The 19,363-nt window shown below is 57.5% G+C and overlaps 3 protein-coding genes across 5 annotated transcripts; 1 reads left to right on the top strand and 2 right to left on the bottom strand.

The window, feature by feature from the left end:
• The first annotated feature begins 214 nt into the window (after positions 1-214).
• On the top strand, positions 215-6,478 carry ATG4D (autophagy related 4D cysteine peptidase). 2 transcript variants are annotated; one of them, XM_061190498.1, is made up of 10 exons: positions 217-677; positions 1,237-1,320; positions 1,402-1,575; positions 1,869-2,145; positions 2,219-2,283; positions 3,723-3,853; positions 4,923-5,001; positions 5,078-5,154; positions 5,232-5,351; positions 5,940-6,478. In XM_061190498.1, the coding sequence occupies exons 1-10, from the start codon at positions 446-448 to the stop codon at positions 6,120-6,122; spliced, it is 1,422 nt and encodes a 473-aa protein (XP_061046481.1). In that variant the 5' UTR covers positions 217-445; the 3' UTR covers positions 6,123-6,478. The 2 variants fall into 2 exon arrangements, with proteins under 2 accessions (XP_061046482.1, XP_061046481.1); XM_061190499.1 differs by lacking the exon at positions 5,232-5,351 and having other exon boundaries at positions 215-677.
• KRI1 (KRI1 homolog) lies at positions 5,049-14,767 on the bottom strand. Of its 2 annotated transcripts, none has more exons than XM_061190497.1 (19): positions 14,662-14,767; positions 14,473-14,546; positions 13,595-13,700; positions 12,989-13,097; positions 12,682-12,736; positions 12,546-12,595; positions 12,152-12,248; positions 11,984-12,061; positions 11,565-11,692; positions 10,981-11,107; positions 10,800-10,895; positions 10,531-10,701; positions 9,620-9,695; positions 9,437-9,525; positions 9,225-9,351; positions 9,009-9,139; positions 8,029-8,093; positions 7,816-7,914; positions 5,049-7,043 (listed from the first exon to the last, which is right to left on the bottom strand). In XM_061190497.1, the coding sequence occupies exons 1-19, from the start codon at positions 14,753-14,755 to the stop codon at positions 6,704-6,706; spliced, it is 2,112 nt and encodes a 703-aa protein (XP_061046480.1). In that variant the 5' UTR covers positions 14,756-14,767; the 3' UTR covers positions 5,049-6,703. The 2 variants fall into 2 exon arrangements, with proteins under 2 accessions (XP_061046480.1, XP_061046479.1); XM_061190496.1 differs by having other exon boundaries at positions 12,546-12,592; positions 14,662-14,766.
• A 466-nt stretch (positions 14,768-15,233) lies between these two features.
• On the bottom strand, positions 15,234-17,636 carry CDKN2D (cyclin dependent kinase inhibitor 2D). Its single transcript, XM_061188777.1, has 2 exons — positions 17,249-17,636; positions 15,234-16,187 (listed from the first exon to the last, which is right to left on the bottom strand). The coding sequence occupies exons 1-2, from the start codon at positions 17,387-17,389 to the stop codon at positions 15,828-15,830; spliced, it is 501 nt and encodes a 166-aa protein (XP_061044760.1). The 5' UTR covers positions 17,390-17,636; the 3' UTR covers positions 15,234-15,827.
• Between the last annotated feature and the right edge of the window lie 1,727 nt (positions 17,637-19,363).

The raw sequence follows: 19,363 nt of genomic DNA, 5'->3' as shown, positions 1-19,363 counted from the left end.
GGGGCGGGGCCGGAACCGGCGAGGGGCGGGGCCTGGCGCGGGGGTTCCCGGCTCTGGGGCCTCCGATAAGGACCTCCAGGGCCTCGGCCGCGCCTGGGCTCTGCGATAAGGCGGGCGGTGGAGGGGGTCGCGGGGCGCCGCAGGGAGGCACGGCGTCAGGAGGTCCCAGCGCGGCCACAGGGGACTGGGGCCAGGGACCCAGGCTGGGGGCCGGGCTTGGGCGGGGCGTCCGGCTGTGTCACGCCCGCCTCCCTCCCGGGGCCAGGGCCGCTAAAATGGCGGCGGCGGCGGCGGTGACACCGTCCCGCACAGGGCCCGGGGGCCTGGTCGCCGTGCCGGGGGCCCACTAGCGCCTTCCTGGGCGCCCGCGTCCTGGCCGCGTCCTGGCCCCTGGGGCGCTCGAGCGCGGCCCCTGGGGCCCTCGGTCAGCCCTCCCGGCGCGCCCATGAACTCCGTGTCGCCGGCCGCAGCTCAGTACCGGAGCGGGAGCCAGGAGGACGCGCGCAGCCCCGAGGGCCGCAGGCCACGGCGCCCCCGAACCCCGGACCCCAACGGCCTGGGGCCCTCCGGAGCCAGCGGCCCCGCTCTTGGGTCGCCGGGGACCGGCCCGGGGGAGCCGGACGAAGTGGACAAGTTTAAAGCGAAGTTCCTGACAGCCTGGAACAACGTCAAGTACGGTGAGGAGGGGGCGGGCCCCGGGGTTGGGTTCTGAGGTGGGAGCGAGCTGAGGGTTCAGGCGGGCCGGGGGCTTGGAGGTCGGTGGGAGTCAAGGAGAACCAGACCCTGCGTCTGTCAAGTATTCCACCCTTTGTTCCCCTCCCGTGAGTCACCTGTGTGGGTCGGTCCCCCGCCCTGCCCTGCCCAGAGCGGGCCGCTGGCTGGCAGGTCCAAAGGGGAATGTGTTTACAAGCCTCAGTCGATTCCCCATGTGACCTTGGGCAAGGTTTTTTGTTTCCCTGTGCCTCCAGTTTCCTCCTCTGTAAAATGGGTACAATAATAAGACGTGCTTTGATTCATCCCGAATTAACGGCAGACATGCATGTGGCTGTTACTAGGGGCCCCGCCTCCATCCAGGAGAAATGTAGCACGGATTCCCCAGAGCCTTCCCTGAGATAGGAACTAGGATAGCCCCCATCACACAGATGGGAGAATTTAAGCGCTGTGGCTGCCCTGTTAGGTTGCGTGTCTGTCAAGCAAGTGCTTCGTCTTGCTGGACACTGCCCCATGTCTCCCCAGGTTGGGCAGTCAAAAGCCGGACCAGCTTTAGCAAGATCTCCAGCGTCCATCTCTGTGGCCGCCGCTACCACTTTGAGGGCGAGGGTGAGCTGGTGGCCCCTGGCTAGGGTTGGAGGAGTCCTCCAGGGGTGTTTCCGGTGGCAACTGACAAGCCTGCTCTTGTAGGTGACATCCAGCGTTTCCAGCGGGACTTTGTATCTCGCGTATGGTTCACATACCGCCGGGACTTCCCACCTCTGGCCAGGGGCTGCCTGACCTCCGACTGTGGCTGGGGATGCATGTTACGGAGTGGGCAGATGATGCTAGCTCAGGGACTACTGCTGCACTTCCTGCCCAGAGGTGAGCGGTGCAGGGGGAAGGGCACAGTAGGAGCGTAGCGCCCACCACAGGTCAGCAGTGTTAGAACTGTTTGTAAACAAAGAGTTTAAAGTCACGTTAGAATTGTGTGTCAAGTAAGCTTGTGGGGGGGGTGGGGAGTGAGAGTTGTTTAGGAAAGAAGTTGAAGGAATGTGAAAATTGTAGTGAAAGAGCATGTCTGGAGCAGTAGAGTTGTGTGTAAATCATGGATAGTGGGAACTGTGCCCCACCCCCCTACACCATCGCCATTTGACTCTTAACTCCATCCCTACCAGACTGGACGTGGTCCCTGGGCGCGGGCCTGGGCCCCCCTGAGCCATCGGGGTTGGCCTCTCCCAACCGGTACCGTGGGCCTGCCCACTGGATGCCTCCGCGCTGGGCCCAGGCTGCCCCTGAGCCGGAGCAGGAGCGCCGGCACCGGCAGATTGTATCCTGGTTCGCTGACCATCCCCGGGCCCCCTTCGGCCTACACCGGCTGGTGGAGCTTGGGCAGAGCTCGGGCAAGAAGGCGGGGGACTGGTATGGGCCGTCCCTGGTGGCGCACATACTCAGGTGAGGGCCGCTGCAGGGGACACGGGAGCTACTGGGTACCCCCAGGAACTCAGGCCTTTCCTCCCATCCCCAGGAAAGCTGTGGAGAGCTGCTCAGAGGTCACCCGCCTGGTGGTGTACGTTTCTCAGGACTGCACAGGTAAGGGGCTGGGACCAAGGTCGCAGGGTTCTCACCCTGAGCCGGTCACTACCTCAGCTGCCTCTTAGGACCCACATTCCTCAGATGCTGAAACAAGTTCTGCAGCAGAGGGACCCTTGGAAAGGATTCGAGGCCCACACTGGGTCGGGGTGCTCTGGATTCCTTCACTCCCTCTGGAACCAGGAGAGGAGACTTCAGGGGCTTCTCCCTGAGCGATAGAATAAAAGGCATATGGAATTCCTCTCGCAGGTCCAACTCACTCTTACTGTGTAAACAGTTGCGACATGTACGAAAGCCGGGTCTCCTCTGCCTCATAGGTTGTCATGTGGATTAAGTGAGCCAGTGATAAAGGTAAAACCCTTAGGATAGTGCTTCTCACATAGTAAGTATTCACTAAATATGAGCTACTATTGTTATTATTCTCTCCAAAACAGTTCAGGAGAGCCTTTTTCTTAGTCTGTTAGGGCTGCTGTAACAAAAATACCATAGACCAGGGAATTCCCTGGCGGTCCAGTGGTTAGGACTCGGCGCTTTCACTGCCGGGGCCCTGGTTGATCCCGGGTCGGGGAACTAATATCCCACAAGCTGCGCAGCATGGCCAAAAAAACAAAACAAAACAAAACAAACCGTAGACTGGGTGGCTTGTGAACAATAGGAATTTATTTTTCATAATTCTGGAGGCTGGGGAGGCTGGGAAGTCCAAGAACAAGGCACTGGCAGTTTTCGTGTCTGTTGGGAGCCCACTTCCTGGTTCATTTTGCTGTGTCTTCAGGTAGCAAAAGGGGCAAGTGAGCTCTCTGGGGTCCCTTTTATAAGGGCAGTGATTTCACTCCTGACCTAATCCCCTCCCAAAGGCCCCACTTCCTAATTTCATCACCTTGGGGGGTAAGATTTCAACATACGAATTCAGAGGGGGGCACAAGCATTCAGACCGTAGCAGCTGTGTATCCGGAAAGGGTTGAATGCACTTTTCTGGGAGCCAGGAGGGGGCTCACATAGCCACAAGGGAGGAGGCGGGAGAGGAGAAGCCAGCAGACGGGACTTGAGGAGGGACACACAGGAACTTTCAGCTGACTGGCGGGTTGCTCAGTGCTCCCATTTCCATCTTAGCAAACCCAGGCGCCGAGTCGGGGAGGACTAGAGGCCCTCTGGGCTGCGGGGAAGGCTCTCCAACTCCTCCTAGCTTTACACTGTTTGTCTAAATCTCAGGACCTCAGTTGCCCGCTCTGTAAAATGGGGATGTCCACACCTGCTTGGAGGCTCTGGGATTGTCTGAGGGAGCTTGGGGTGGGGGGACACTGGAAAGGTGCTTTTCCGCCGATGACAGGAGTGTCATCCCAAGAGGTTGCTCAGGCAGGGTTGGTCCCCTGAGGATGGAGGACCGTACTCTGAGGCTTGAAGGGCCGGAGAGAATGTGACCTGCTGCCCTGTCCTTCCAGTGTACAAGGCGGATGTGGCACGCCTGGTGGCCAGGCCAGACCCCACAGCTGAGTGGAAGTCTGTGGTCATCCTGGTGCCAGTGCGGCTGGGTGGCGAGACTCTCAACCCCGTGTACGTGCCCTGCGTGAAGGTAGGTTCTACCAGATTCTACCATGCCTCCCCCCAGGAGCCCTGCAGACTTTTTCAGCTTGGGTTAGGTGTTTATGCTGCCTTCATCTCTTCATCGGTTTATCCAGTAGTTACGGAGCACCAATTATGTGCCAAGAACTGTCCCAGCTGCTGGGGATTCAGAGGTGAACAGGCAACAACTGATGCCCTCTGGGAACAGACGTTCTAATGGGGGAATAACAGGAAGTGTATGTGGAACCAAATTGACAGCTGTGGTGTTACAACTCGGACTCTAAAGGAACCAAAATTAACACGATGAAGGGCAGATGCGGGTGGCTGCACAGCCTAGGAAAGCCCCTCTCTAGCCAGAAGCAAGTGAGAAGCCAGAGGAGTGTTCCAGGCAAAAGGAACAGCAAGGCTGGAAAGACCCTGGTGTGTTTACACCCAGAATAAAGGCCAAAGATCTCTCCACAGCCCACAAGGAAGGCCCTGTACCATCTGCCCACACTCTCCAACTCACTTCATTCTGCTCCGGCCACACAGGCCTCTTCACTGTTCTCAGAAGACACCTGCCTCAGAGCCTTTGCACTTGCTGTTCCCATCACTTGGAGCGCTCTTTCCCAAGATGCACTCTTTTTTTTTTTTTAACATCTTTATTGGAGTATAATTGCTTTACAATGGTGTGTTAGTTTCTGCTCTATAACAAAGTGAATCAGCTATACGTATCCCAAGATGCACTCTTAACTCCCTTAACTCTTTGCTAAAACATCATCTCTCAGTGAGGCCTTTTCCTGATTCCCCTATTTAAAATTGCAAAGGCTTCTTCCCGCCTTTATTCTTTCTCCAGAGTGTTACCGCCTTGTGACACATGACGTAACTTGCTCATCTTGTTCCTTGTTCGCCTGCGCTAGAACATCAGCTGCATAAGGGCAGGGTTTTGCCTGTCTTGGTCACTGCTGCCCCCCAGGGCCCAGCACAGGCTTGGGTTTGCACACATTGGGCCTTTGCTATGCATTTGTTGACAGTGCTTACAATGCTCACTGACAGCACCTGCTGTGGGTCCTTACCTTCACCCGCTTTCTTCCCTACAGGAGCTCCTGCGTTCAGAGCTGTGCCTTGGCATCATGGGGGGCAAGCCACGCCACTCACTGTACTTCATTGGCTATCAGGGTAGGCCCACCCCATCCTGCTTCATCCCACCCCACCTTACCCTCTTCCACCCCTGCTCACGCTTGCTCCCCTGCAGATGACTTCCTCCTCTACCTGGACCCTCACTACTGCCAGCCCACTGTGGATGTCAGCCAGGCTGACTTCCCCCTAGAGGTGAGCTGGGATCCCCAGGGTGGGGTTGGAGGCCTGTGGAGGGTTCCCCCCGAGCCTCCCTTGTTTGTCTGCCCCAGTCCTTCCATTGCACCTCACCCCGCAAGATGGCCTTTGCCAAGATGGACCCGAGCTGTACTGTGGGGTTCTATGCTGGAGACAGGAAGGAGTTTGAGACGCTCTGCTCAGAGCTGACCAGGGTGAGCAAGGCATGCTGGAGGGTGGGAGGCAAAGGGCAGGGCTAGGGTAGAAGAGGAACAGAGGCTTTGAGGCCAGCAGACCTGGCAAGGCCACGTCCAGGCTTTCTTGTTAAGATTATTATCCTGACCACAAGCTGCAAAAGCCCAGCAAAAAGAGGCATGAAATGAAAAATTTAAGGGGACAGCTGCTTCCAGGGGGTCAAGTGGTAGGACCCTGCCTTGTCCTTTGGCTCTGTTTTCCTATCAAGGCTTTACCCTTATGGTGGCAAGAAGTGGCCACCAGGCTCTCTGGGCACCTACTATTTAGTTCAGTGGAAAGGGAGCCCCACCTCAGCAGACAGAGAAAATCCCAGGGCTGAAAATCCCACAGCTGTGGTTCATTGGCTGCACAGGGTCATGTGCTCATCACTGAGCCAATCTCTATAGCCAGGGCACAGAAGGTGCTGATTGGCTGGCCTGCATCACTGCCCTGGAGGGATGGGAGTTGAGTTCAGGAAGCACCTGATAAATATACCTGTTAAGATAATTATACCTACTAGGATAATTAACATAGCTTGGGGGCTGAGCTGTTCTCTCTCCTCCCACCAGGTCCTCAGCTCCTCCTCAGCCACAGAGCGATACCCCATGTTCACCCTGGTTGAGGGCCATGCTCAGGACCACAGCCTGGACGACCTCTGCTCCCAGCCCTCCCAGCCGCCACTGCGGCTCCCTCGCACAGGCCGGCTTCTCAAGGCTAAACGCCCAAGCTCTGAGGACTTTGTGTTTTTATAAAGGGAGGGGATGAGGGAGAAGACACGACCCTATTTATTTTTTTATTTATGTCATGCTGGGTGTGGGAGCTTGAACTCCCCCCCTGACAAGTGCAGCTGAGAGAAGTCCAGGAAGCCTCCGGGCCGGGGCCATTCAGCCAGGAACAGAGCCCGCACACCTGCCTCCCACCAGCTCGGCCCTCCTCACCGGGCAGGGAGGGAGGGCCCCCGGGCACCCACTCAGGGCCTGACTCAGTACTGTAGTTTGCACTGGACCGTCCATGCCCCTCACCGGTCCCAACGCCCCATCCTGCCAAGGGCTGGTGGGAGGGAGGAGGGGCTGTGACCAATGGGGGCTAATAAAGCCGTTTGACTTGACCTTGGCTATGGCTGGGCCCAGCATTTGAGGGATGGGGCTCAGGGTATGTCTCGAGGTGAGGTTCCAAGTCATCTGGGGAAGCTTATTGAGTAGGCCTGAGCTTTCACATCTCTAAGATGGGAAGACTTCCTTGCTCACAGGTAGATGTGAGGGTCTATACAGTCAATAAGAGGGGGCTTGATTGAAGGGGAGGAGCCCCAAGGCCCCTGCAGGCTCCCTTGAGCTCAGGGGTGGCTCTTAGGCCCCTGCTGCTTCCTCCGTTGCCGGCCCAGCTGGCGGAAGTGCAGCCGTTTGGGGTTGAGGCCAAAGGCCTGCAGTCTCTGGCGGCTGAACTCGCGTCCACCAAGTGTTACTGTGGGGCCCAGGAGACGTGCCTTCTTGCCCCTCCTCTGCCTCTGGGGGGCCGGCTTCTCGGTGGGTGTCGCAGGGGCTGCCTCTTCCTGTACTGGGGGGCTCTCAGGCTGGGGCCACTTCCCACAGGCCCCATCGGGTGCCAGCAGCTGCCCCTGTGGGCCAGCTTTGTCTCTCTGTGGCTTCCCTGTGGCTTCTGTGGGCATCTCTGTCCTGGAGGAGGAAGGCGTGGCTCAGCCCAGGCCAGTCACAATTAGGCTTTCCATCCCCCATTTTTATAGATGTGAAAAGGAGAGGCTCAGAATTCGGGGGCCTGGACTTCCTTGGCGGTCCAGTGGTTAAGACTCCGTGCCTCCACTGCAGGGGGCACGGGTTCAATCCCTGGTCAGGGAACTGAGATCCCACACGCCACGCGGCGCGGCCAAAAATAAACAAAAATAAAACAATTCAGGGGCCTGCCTGGGACTCAAACGTGGGTCTAATGCAATACCAAACTGGGAATTTTCTACTGAACTCTGAGGCTGGATTGTGTCACTGATAATTTTGATTGTTGAGCCTGGGCCTACACTAAGCTCTTCACACAAATTAACTCATTTTAGCTTTACATCAACTCCGTGAGCTTTTATCACTCCTGATTTATAGATCAGGAAATAACAGGCATAATAACAAGAGCTAATACCTATCCAGAACTTATTGTTTTAAGCACTGTACCTGAATTAATTCACTTAATCCTCAAAAAAAAGAAAAATCCAACAAGAAGTGAGCCATCTTTATCCCCATTTTATAAATAAGGAAGCAGGCCCAGAGGGAAAGTGACTTACCCAACGTCACACAGCTATAGCCCGGCCAGGACTTGATACCCAGGTATCAGAGAAGGGAAACCCCATTCCCAAGGTCATGTGACAGATGGCTGACAGAGCATGCCTCAAACCTGGGCCTGGCAGGCCCCCAAGCCCACCCACCCCCTATAACCAGCAATACTTACTCCTCTGGGCAGAGTGACTTGAAGATCTGCCTCTTTTTCCATACGTTCTGGGCCTTCTGGCTGTACGCCCTCTTGTCCTGCAGCTCCTCCTGCTCTGACCTGCAGGCGCCCGGCAGACACACCTGTCGCTGGGTGCTCTGGGTGGTGCCCATGCTTGCCTTCAGCCTGCCCGCCTCTCCTCCCGGGGCACCTGGCCCAGCCCCACCCTGTCACCTGTACATGCAGGTCTTCTTCAGGGAGCACCACCGGTTCAGCTCCTTGTCATCGGCAGTGAGGATCTGCAAGGGCAGGGAGAGTGGGGTCCCGCTCTTGAGCCCCAGGGGGCCCTGACTCTTAAGCCTTAGTCACCTCATGGGTCAAAGCAGGGTAATGCTAGTTCCACCCAGCAGAAATGTCATGATGGTGAGAAAGAACTGATTTCTGCAGAGGCTAATTGATTTTTTTGTTTTTGGGGGCATCGGATGGGGAAACTGAGGCTCAGAGAGGGGATCCTTGCCCCAAGTCACATGGCCAGGAAGTGGTTACTCTCAGATTACAATTTGGGCCCTTGAGCCCTGACCCATGCACTGTGGTCCCAGCAGCCTCAGACCAGGGCAGGGGTCTCCATGCCAATGACTGGGTTTGCTAATTACAGATGAGGCCCAGGTTCCTCACTTATGAGTTGGGCACCCCCTTAGAACCTACTGGAAGGTCGTCAGGAAGATGAAGTGAATGCAGATGTTATAAGCTCAATAAACATTGTCTATTTTTACTGTCAAGCATCCATAGCCATTGTGGCTAAGGCGCAAGTGACATTCAAAGCATATTTTTTTCACATCCACATCCATGAGGTGGGGCTGTCATGAGGCTCATTTTACAGATGGGGAAACCCCGGCACAGAGGCTCAAGTCACATGTCCAAGGTTATACAGCTGGTGAGCGGCTGAGCCAGAATTTGAACCTGTGTCAAGTCTTAATGGTCACCCTGTTGCCGATATACGGTAACAGAATTAAAACTAATATTTACTGGGGCCTGTTGTGGGCAAAGCACTGTTTGAGCCCCTGCCTCACAGAAACCCTTTGAGGCAGGTAACATTATTAGTACTGTCATTAGCACTATTATTCCTATTGTTTTCGAGATGAAAAAACAGGCCGTGTCACAGCACAGATGGCCCCAGGCTCCCCCTTGCCTAGCGGGTGCCCCCAGGGTCCCACCTCCTCGGTGCTGAGCCCGAAGTCGCAGGGCACCACCGTGCGGTACTTGAAGCGACAGGGCAGGTCATCGATGATGTCCTCGTAGTCCAGCCGGTAATACTCGTCCAGGTACTCCTCGAATGTCTTGTCCCCTGAGCAGGGACAGAGCCAGGCTGCCGGGGTGTGCCGGGCCCTGTGGAGCCCCTGCCTGCCCACGGCCGCCCACCCGGGCCTCACCAGGGTCAAACACAGGCTTCTCCTGCCCCACGGCTGTGGCAAAGGGCGACTTTCGCTTCTTCTTGCCCAACGAGGGAGCCTTGCGCTGCTTCTTCTGAGGCTGGCTGGGGTCATAGTCGGCATCCATCTGCCGGGACGCGCAGGTCAGGCCTGCCCTTGCGGTCCTCGGGACCCTCTGAGGACCCCCAGATCCCCGCACCCAGGGCACCTACATTGAAGTCGGGGTCCTCGCAGTGCGGCTCCTGCTGGCTCCAAGCTCCACCCTGCTCCGGCCCAGCCCACGTGTCCCAGTTCCAGTCGTCTGATTCCAGAGGACAGGAAGGCAGGGGTGGGCCGGGGGGTCAGGTCAGGCCAAGCACCCCCCGCCCCCAGCCCACTGCCCCAGGTGACCTCACCTTCAAGCCCTTCCTCTTCCTCAAACTGTGGCTTCTCCTCCTCCATGGCTCCGTAGTACTTGTCCCCGAAGCACTTCTGCAGGGTCGGGGCCGGGAGGGTGAGCAGGGCCCACTCCCCCCAGATGGCAGTACTCCTGCACCTTACATGGCCTCCCAGCACCCCCCTCACCTCCTGATGTCGGGGGAACCCTGTGTGTCTGGGCCCCTCCACACCCACTTTTGGCTCATCTTGCCCCCTTGACCCCCCTACTCTCTGCCCCCTGTTCCACTGGCTGGCAAAGGCAGATATTGCTAACCGTGGCATTTATAAGCACCTACTACATGCCGCACGCTGGGCTGCATCTCACTATGTTCTCACAAGCTCCCCAAGAGACAGAAACTACTGCCAAATATTGAGAAGCTGAAGCTCAGGATTGAGAAGCTTCTAGAAGGTGAAGGCTGAACTCTGACCACACAGCACCCACCCACTCCAGTTTTCACCTGGCCCACCTATGCATCCTTAGTCTCCTTCCTTGACCTCCCAGGCTTAGTCAGGGGCAGCTTTGCGGTGCCCGTGGTCCCCACTGTTCTCCCATCCAGCCCTCATTGCCTGTTCCAATGGCCTGAAGCTGTGTTTCCCCAAATACAACAATAAACACTAACGGCTCAATAAATGAGTTTAAAGGAAATACCGCGACCCACAGTTCCTTGAGCATTTACCAAGTTAATTAACATTTAATATTTCTCTCAGGCTATCTTTACAACAGCCCTGACGTAAATGCTGCAGTTAGACCCGCTTTATAGACAGAAACACAGGGTCAGAGAGGTCAAGTCACTTTTCTGAGGCCACACAGCCAGGAAGGGACTGCTGATTCCAGAGCCACGCTCTGAGCACTCGGCTGCACAGTCGGGCTGGGGCTCTGGGGCCACACCTGCATGAGCTGGTCGTGCTGGGCGGGGTCAAAGTCGTCCTCGAGGTCCTGCTCCTCAAAGCCCAGTGTCTCGTTGCCTGTGACCTGCCGCAGCCTCTCCAGCTTGGCCAGAATCTCCTTCCTCTTCAGGTTCTTCAGCTGCTTGAGTTCCTCCTGCTTCCTCGCTTTCTCCTGCAGGCGGCAGTTCACGGGAAAGGGAGGGTATGGGCTCCCCCCTCCCCCCGCAGGCTGGGCCCCTCCTCCTCACAGCGCACCGCCCCAACACTCACCCTCCTCTTCCGCTCCCGCGTCTCTTCCCTCCTCTCCTTCCTGCGCTCGTCCTTTTGGCGCACGGAGGATGTGATGTTCCGAGGATAGCTCTTGACCTGTGGGCAGCAGAGATGATTCCAGGCTCTCCCAGCCTGGGCCCTGCGGGCCAGGTCCTCCCCGGAGCTGGCACTGGCCACCCACCGAGGCAGAGTCTGGCTCCTCGAAGCGGAAGTTGTACTTGTGCTCAAAGTCCTCCTGCTTCTTCAGAAACAGCTCCCCCTCGTCTGAGGAGTCATCCACGGCCAGCTGGACCGGGGGGCCAGGGACCCTGAGGGACGAGATGGGATGGGACTGGGGGTGTCAGCCGAGCTCCTGCACTTCTGTGTACCAGCATATTAACTCATTTAATCCTCACAAGAACCCTCTGCTAGGGTGCCACCGTTACCCCCATTTTATAGATGGGAAAACCGAGGCATGGAAATCCAGTGGCAGGGCCCCCTGGCTCCAGAGCCCACACTCTGCAGCTTTTCCTCAAGAAGGACTAACTCTGGGGAATTCCCTGGTGGTCCAGTGGTTAAGACTCACACTTCCACTGCAGGGGCCACAGGTTCAACCCCTGGTTGGGGAACTAAGATCCTGCATGCCACACAGCGCAGCCAAAAAGAAAAAGAAAAGAAAAGAAAGGCTAACTGTGCTACCATCTATGTGAAAGAGTGTAAACGCCTGGTGCCTTTTCCTTTCTGGCCAGTGCTGGCTCCAGGCCCCTGGGGGACATGGCTACTCACCCTTCTTCTCCTTCCTCCTCTTCCTCCTCATCTCCCTCCTCCTCGTAGCGTTTGTTGAGGATGTAATCCCACAGGAAGCGCTCCCCCTCATCCAGCTCTGGGTTGTTCCAATATTCCTTGAGGTGAGTCTAGGGGTGAAGGGGGGGTAATAGGACCTGGATCAGGGACTCGGGGGGACAGGGAAGGAGCACAGATGTGGGCACCCAGTGGATTTCAGTGACTGCAGCTTCACAGCCGGCCTGTGAAGTAGGTGGGCTACTCCTCATTTTATAGATGTAGAAGCTGAGTCCCAGAGAGGGGCACACCCCATCTTTAGAGAATGTGCTCCTGGCTACCCTCTCAAGGGCCGGTTTCCAGGGAAAGGTTGGATGGAGGCAGACCAGGTAGTAGTGGGTCAGGGACCATGAATGGGAACTCACCAGTTCTTTCAGGGTGTCAGGGTTCTGAATCTCCTTCTGCCCCTTCAGCCACTCGATGTAATCAGCATCCTCCTGGGCCTGGGGGGAAGGCCAGTGCTGAGGGTCTGTGGGAGCCCCGGGGCCCCCTCTCTGCCACCAGCCCCCGTCTAGCTGGGCCCCAGCACCCACCTTCTCCTCTCTGCTTTTAGCGCGTTTCTGCAGCAACCCGGAGCCACCTTCCCCGGCACTGTCCTCGTCCTCACTGTTCTCCACAAATGCCCGGAAGCTGCCCGTGCGAGAGAACAAGCCTCAGGACGGGTGGGCTGGCCCTGCCCGCTGCCCCAAGACAAGCCCTGTCTACTAATCCCTGAGCTCGTCCTGACAAGCCCAGAGCTGTGCTGTGACATAGAGCCCATGACCAACCCCATTTCACAGATGCAGAAACTGAGGCCCGGAGCGAGCAAACGACGGGCCCAAGGGCACACAGCCATTAAGTGACAGAGCTGGATTTGAACCCAGGCCTGCCCAACCTCAGAGTCTCAACTCCTTTCCATCTGGCCACTCAGCCAGCCCCAGGGCTCACCTTTCCTTCAGCTGTTTCTGTTCTTCCACATAACTTTTCGATGAGGTCTGCTGCAGAGAGAGTGACATGGGCCTCAGGCCCAGCCCTGAGGCTCCAAGCGCCCTCAAGCCCCCCACCCAGCCTCCACCCCACTCACCTGGAGTCTCTGATTGGAGGCCTCCCCATCTGAATTCTCCTCATCGACATATTTGCTGTATGAAGAAGGAAGAAGGCTTCAGAATAGACTCCCCATGGCCTGTCTGTCCCCATGGGGTAGGGGGCTGTTAAGAGCAACAGCTGGTGGAGGGGGCAGTGGGGTGCAGGCAGGTCACCAAGGCTCCTGCTCTCCAGGGTTCCCTCAACTCTGGTGAGTCACCGGCTTCTTCCCACCCCTACCCCTAAGTGCCTGATGTGTCCACCTGCCCTGGGAAGGTGGGAGCAGAGGGGTCAGGCTTTCTCCTTACCCTCCCTTCTCCAAGATAACCTTCCTCTCGTAGTCCTTCAGGTACATGGACTGCACCTTCTTTTGCTTCTCTTCAGCTGCTGGCTCCTCCTTACTGTCCGAGGACGATGCTGCGGGTCACCAGAAGACACCTGCCATCACCCACATCCACAAACCCCTTCCTCCCCCAGGCAGACAGTAAGACTGTGCTGGGCCAGAGTCAGACCGGGGTTTCAAATCCCCGAGCCACTAGTTCCCAGCTATCAAAGAGGCATCACACTTGCTACTACCTGGAAGTACCTGGCAGTGATCATTCAGTGAATAATTCACACTCAGAACAGGGCCAAGCACACAGCCGTTATTAATGACAACAGGTCATAACCTAAGACACTCTGCTAAGCGGTTTTTTTGTTTTGGTTTTTTTGCCTTGCCGCGTGGCATGCCGGATCTTAGTTCCCCACCAGGGATTGAACCCGTGCCCCCTGCAGTAGAAGAATGGAGTCTTAACCACTGGACTGCCAGGGAAGTCCCTTTGCTAATCAGTTTTGACGTGTGGAGATCCATTAAACAGTCAGAACCGCCTATATAGCAATGAGGAATCTGGGCCTCAGGAGAAGCAGTCCCAGACCTGTTCTCTGATAGAAGGTGGCATCTTTCTGATAGATGCACGGATCCTTCTTCTTCAGTAAGGAGAGGGTCCTGTAAAAGTCACGCTCCTGCTGAGTGTCAAATTCCTAGGGCAGGAAAAGGGGTGGGGACAGACTTCAGAAAAGGGCCGTGATGGGGGCAGTAAGCAACAGGGGCAGGTGGGCTAAGAGTGTGTGGGAATTAGTGTGCATAGAGGAGTATATGTTAGGAGGAAGGAAGGGGGGGAATCCGGCTGGGTAGAGGCAGGTGGGGGTGGAGGGCTGGATCTGAATTGGGGGGGATGGTCAATTAGGTGAAGGAAGGAGAGGGGCCCTCTTGGGGGTGGGCCACACATAGGTACGGTATATGAGACAGAGAAAGGTAGCAGGCAAGGGGGTGGGTGGTACTTTCTGGTATAAACAAGGGATGGACAACCTAGGGGCAAGTGGGCAGAGGGCACATAAAAACAGAGAGGAAGGGCTGGACTGCTTGCTCAGTGAGGCTGGAAAGATCAGGGCTGATATGGGGAAAAGCTGGGTGCCCCATGTGGCAGAGGGATGCCCCACTCTGGGGACAGAGGCAGACACGGAGAAATGGTTAAACTGTTAGGGGCGAAAATGTGGACAGAGGGTTCACACCTCACAGATCAAGATGGGCAGGTAGATCCGAGGTAGGGGAGGGGAAGTAGGGGAGATCTGCTCACTCCCTGGGGATGGGGAGGGCGCTGTCTGTCCCTCATGGAAATGGGGGGTGGGAGATGGACGCTCCCGTACCGCGCGATGGGGTTGGGGGTTAGCCGCCCCCTATAAGTCGGGGCCGGGATGCGGTGGGGGGCTTGGACACCTCCCGCAAGTCCGGGAGGGAGGCGGGGAAGCTCACCACGCGCTCGTCGCCGGAGTCAGACTCGGAGCTGGAGTCGCCGCAGCTGTCCCTATCCCCATAGCGATCTTTCACTGTGGGGCACAGATGGGATTCCCCCCCCAGCTCAGCCTGGGGGACCAGATCAACCCCCACTTCCCGACCGCCCTGCACGCGCCGGCGCTCCGCGCGCATGCGCCCCGCACTCACGCCGCTGCAGCTCCTCGCGCTCCCGGTAGCGGCCGTACCGCGCGGCGAACGCCGCGTTCACCCGCAGGGGTGACGACCCGCGCGGCTCCGGCATGGCGGCTCTACGACTCACTGCGCACGCGTGTGGAGAGCCCCCACCCCCCCCCAGGAGGCGGGGCTACTCAGTAGCTCGCTTTAAATGGGGCGGAGCCTCGTGGGCCGCACCTAACCCCGCCCCCGGCCCTTCCGGGATCCCTAGCCCTGTGACCGCAATCCCCGCCCATGGGCCACGCCTCTGCGGGGAAGGCTGCAGCCACCGCCCACCGCACTCCCCCACCCGCCGGCGCTCCCGGCACCCAGCTGACATCTGGGGGCCCTTTCTCCACTCGCGGTTTCCTGCCTCCCTTCCGTTCCGACAGCGCAAACCGCTGCCCCACCCAGCTCACTCACCGTGGCGCCCTGGGAATTACCACTCTCTCCCCTCCCCCAAAGCATCCAGGATCCGCGACCCCGGTGCCCACCCCCACAAACATCCTGAACACGCAACTTTCCATCGCAGCCTCAAAAATCAGAAGCCACCGGCGCTGTGATCATGCACAAGTCTTAATTTAATGGGTAAAAACATTAAATTACACACACAACAATTTCTTCCATAAATCATAATAAATAGACTTTTTTTTTCTTTAACGCTGTACAAGGGACTGGAAACCAAGCTTTCAACAAAATATGAATGAACTCATACTACCCTTTTATTGATTTGGAACACTCCCCCCTCCCCCATGCCGGAAAGCAGTGTGCACACTTGAGGTCTCTCTCTGGGTACAGCCGGCCAAGGTCGACAGGTTCCAGGAGCCTTGGAAGCGATGACCTCACTCTAGGGCTGGGGCTTTAAACGCTCTGCCCCTGGGACTCGTCTGTAGCCCCAGCAGTCGGGGCGTGGAGGAAACCGAACCGTTTAGGTGGCTGTTGCCTGCAGGAGCCCTTCTCTGCCCAACACACCAAAAGGGGTGAGAAAAAAAAATGAGAAATGTACCTCAAACACACACACCCCAGAAATCAACACCAACAAGCCACAAACTGGTGCCCCTCGGCAGTGGGCAGGAGGAAGAAAGGGAGAAAGTGTTTCTTCCCTCCTCTTCTGACACAGAACCCAGCCGGGTCCTGCTGCCGGAGTGGGTGGCCCCAGGTCACAGTGGTGCCACCGTGTGCCACTGCAGTATGTCCATGAGATCCTTAGCGCCTCTCCCCCTTGCCAGCTCCAGAGGTGTGAGCCCCCTGGCGTCCCTGTGATGAAGATCAGACTCGGCAGCCAGGAAGCCGACCACAGCCGTGTGGCCCTCTCTCACTGCCAGATGGATGGGGAGGGCCCCGGTGCCATCAGGTGCATTGACATCAGCGCCATGCTCCACCAACACTTTCAGGGTGTCAAGGAATCCAGTGCGGGCTGCATCATGGGCTGGAGTGGTGCCGGAGGCATCCTGGACGTTGGGGCTGGCACCTTGCTTCAGGAGCTCCAGGGCAATGGTGGGGCTGCCAAACATCATGACCTGTTCGGGGGGTAGAGGATCAGGGGGTCTCCAAAGGAGGAGGTCCAGGAAAATGGGTGACTGCAGAGAGGGGTCATTCAGGAGTAGAGAATGCCAGAGACGAGGTCCTCTAGCGAACGAGAAACTTCAGGGAACATAAACTCCCAGGCAGCTGTTGAGACCCCATAGAACAAGATCTGGGAATAAGGACCCTCAAAAAACTGGTCACCCCACCCCAAGGATAATACACTCCCCCTAGGGTATAGCCCCATGGAAACTTTCAAGGAACCTGAGACCCTCCCCCAAGGAACCAGAGACACTTCTCTCCACAGATGGGAAATCATCAGGAAATATGAAACCCCCGCCAGGAAACAGACCTCAGAGAACAGCCCCCTCAAGGGAAAGGAGATGGCCAGGGAATTTGAAACTCCTTCTCCATGGAATTTGAAACTCCTTCTCCATGGAATTTCCCCCTCCCATATAGTGAGGATGCTCCCAAAGGTACCTGACCCTCTCAAGAAATGGGGTTCCCCTTTTGTAAATGTCCCCAAGGGAAGAGAGACTCCCATGCAATCTGTAACTATTCCCTTATTGGGATCCCCCCAATAATATGCCAATATGAAAATCCCGCGGGAATGGAGATTCCCCGCCCCCCCAAAACTGGATACCTCTCAGAGAACCCCCCCAGAAAATGGGGACACCCTGGAAACATGAATCCTTTCTTCCTGCGGTCGGATCCTCCATGCAAGCTCCAAGAAACCGGAGCCGTCCTCATGAAACCGGGATCCAAAGAAGCTGAACCCTCACCCAAGGAATACGAACTTCTCCAGGGAAACTGAATCCTCCGCAATCAGAGAACGAGGAATACTCCAAAGATGGAAAGTTCTCCCCTCCCCCAACCTAACCCCATCCACCACCCACCTAAGAAAGGGGACATCAGGGAGCCAAGTCAGCCCAGCGATGGAGGAACAGACCCCAGTCGGCTACCAACGGGAACAAGGAGAGAAGAAGGAAGGTGTCTGGGGTCCCGGTCCTCGCCCCGCTCCCCGCCTCGCCCTCGCTGCGGGCGGGCCGGGCCTCACCTGCAGCGCCGTCTTGCCAAAGCGGTTCAGGGCGTCGGGGTGCACCAGCTCGCGGTGCAGAAGGCGGCGCACCTCCTGCACGTCTCCCCGGGCCGCCGCCCCGCTCAGCCGGTCGCCGGCGCGGTCCTCCTCCAGCAGCATGTCGATATTTGCGGCCTGCGAAGCCCCCCGCCCCACCCCGACGCGGTCAGTGCGGGGGAGCCCACCGGCGCTGGCCCGAACAACCCTCCCACAGCGTCCCCGGCCTGCGCGAGGCTCCTGGTCCGACTCGCCAGTCCGGGACTCCTGCGCGACCCCCGCCCTCCCGGCCGACTCCTCCCCCTGTCGGCCGGTGGGCCCGGGCCCAACCCTCCGAGGCCCGCAGCGCCCGGCCCGGCGCCCGCCCCCTAGGGGCCGGGTCTCCCCCAACTCACCCTCCCTCCTCCTCGACGGGCGGGGTCTGTTCTGAGCAGACGCTGACGCCGCAGCCGAGCCGGCCGCCAGGGGGCGGAGCCAGCGCTCTTGGGGTCCCGCCCCCGAACGCCGCGGATTCGTTTTCTTATGAACTTGCTACGTTGTAGCCCAGCTGCATTGCCCGGCTCTGGACCCTGTAGTGCCCCGCCCATTCGGCCAGCGCAGCCAATGGCCACGCGCCGCCAGGGAGGCTGTGCGCACCGGCGTGGGCGGGTCCGCTTCTGATTGGACGAACTGCGGCGACCGGTAGACCGCCGGCAATGGCGGGGTTTTCGGTTTTTCAAATGCGCCGGGCGGGCGGGAAAGAGGGCCGGTTTAACTGACCCAGGGGAGAAAGGTCAGGAGCAGGGCAGCGCGGGCCGCTCCAGGACCTCGGCACCTCCGAGGAAAAGGGAGGCAGGGCTGGGGCCGCCCTGTTCGGAGTTCTACCGTGCGATAAGTATTTATTAGCTCTTACTGTGCTGAGCGCTTTGTTTGATTCATTCACTGTGTGTGCAGGAACCGTTCTGTGTGTGCAGGAACCCGGCGCTGCGGAGCGCACATTCAAGCAACTAAATAATTTTAGATAGTCTTAAGCACGGTGAAGAAAATAAAACGTGGAAATGGGGTGGGTGAGGAAGGAATCACATTCGGCTCAGATGGGGCCAGCCGGGGCACAGCAAGTGCAAGGGCGTGGAGGAAAGTTCACGCTGCAGGTGCCACGTGGGTGAGCCTGGGAGGCGAGAGTAGCGGTCGGAGGCTCTTAACAGAGGCCTTCAAACATTTACGGAGCACCTACTGTGTACTAGGCGGCCAAGTGGAGAGCAAGCTGGGTGCCTCCTGCTGCAGGACGCCTACCGTTTAGGGCTGGAGAAGACAATAATTACATATTTTCAGAATGGTATACACTGTGGAGCTGACAAAACGGGATAAGTAATAGTCTCTTGGGAAAAGAAGGCCGTTGAAAGAGAGAGGTCAGAGAGGGCCACCCTGAGGAGGTGACATTTGATTTGAGACCTGAAGGTGAGGGAAGGAGCCATGTGGATATCTGGGGGAAAGCATACCAGGTGGAGACGCTGCAGATGTAAAGGCCCTAAGGTAGGAGCACGCCTAGTAAGTCCAGGAAGAGTGAGGTATAGAGGGAGAGAGGGGGCAGGAGGTGAGGGCAGATAGGTGAGGGGGAGGGGTAATGTTGATCAGGCCTGTGGGCTGCGGTGAGCGCTTGACTTTTACTTTTTAAAAAGAGTGGAGGGACTTCCCTGGTGGCGCAGTGGTTAAGAATCTGCCTGCCAGTGCAGGGGACAGAGGTTCGATCCCTGGTCCGGGAAGATCCCACATGCCGTGGAGCAACTAAGCCCGTGCAGCACAACTACTGAGCCTGTGCTCTAGGGCCCGCGAGCCACAACTACTGAGCCCATGTGACACAACTGAAGCCTGTGCTCCAGAACGAGAAGCCACTGCAGTAAGAAGCCCGCGCACCGCAACGAAGACCCAACGCAGCCAAAAGTAAATAAATAAACAAAATAAATGAATAAAAATAAATTAATTAATTAAAAAAATAATAAAAAGAATGGAGCCATGATCTGATTTAGGAGTTAACGGGCGCCCTCTGGCGGCTATGATGGTAACTGGCTGTCGTGGGGGAGGGAAGCCCAGAGCCCTGGGAACCAAAGTGGGGGCAAC

The sequence above is a fragment of the Eubalaena glacialis genome, chromosome 4 (assembly GCF_028564815.1).
Source record: "Eubalaena glacialis isolate mEubGla1 chromosome 4, mEubGla1.1.hap2.+ XY, whole genome shotgun sequence".
Lineage (NCBI taxonomy): Eukaryota > Metazoa > Chordata > Mammalia > Artiodactyla > Balaenidae > Eubalaena > Eubalaena glacialis.
This window is presented reverse-complemented; position numbering and strand designations above follow the sequence as displayed.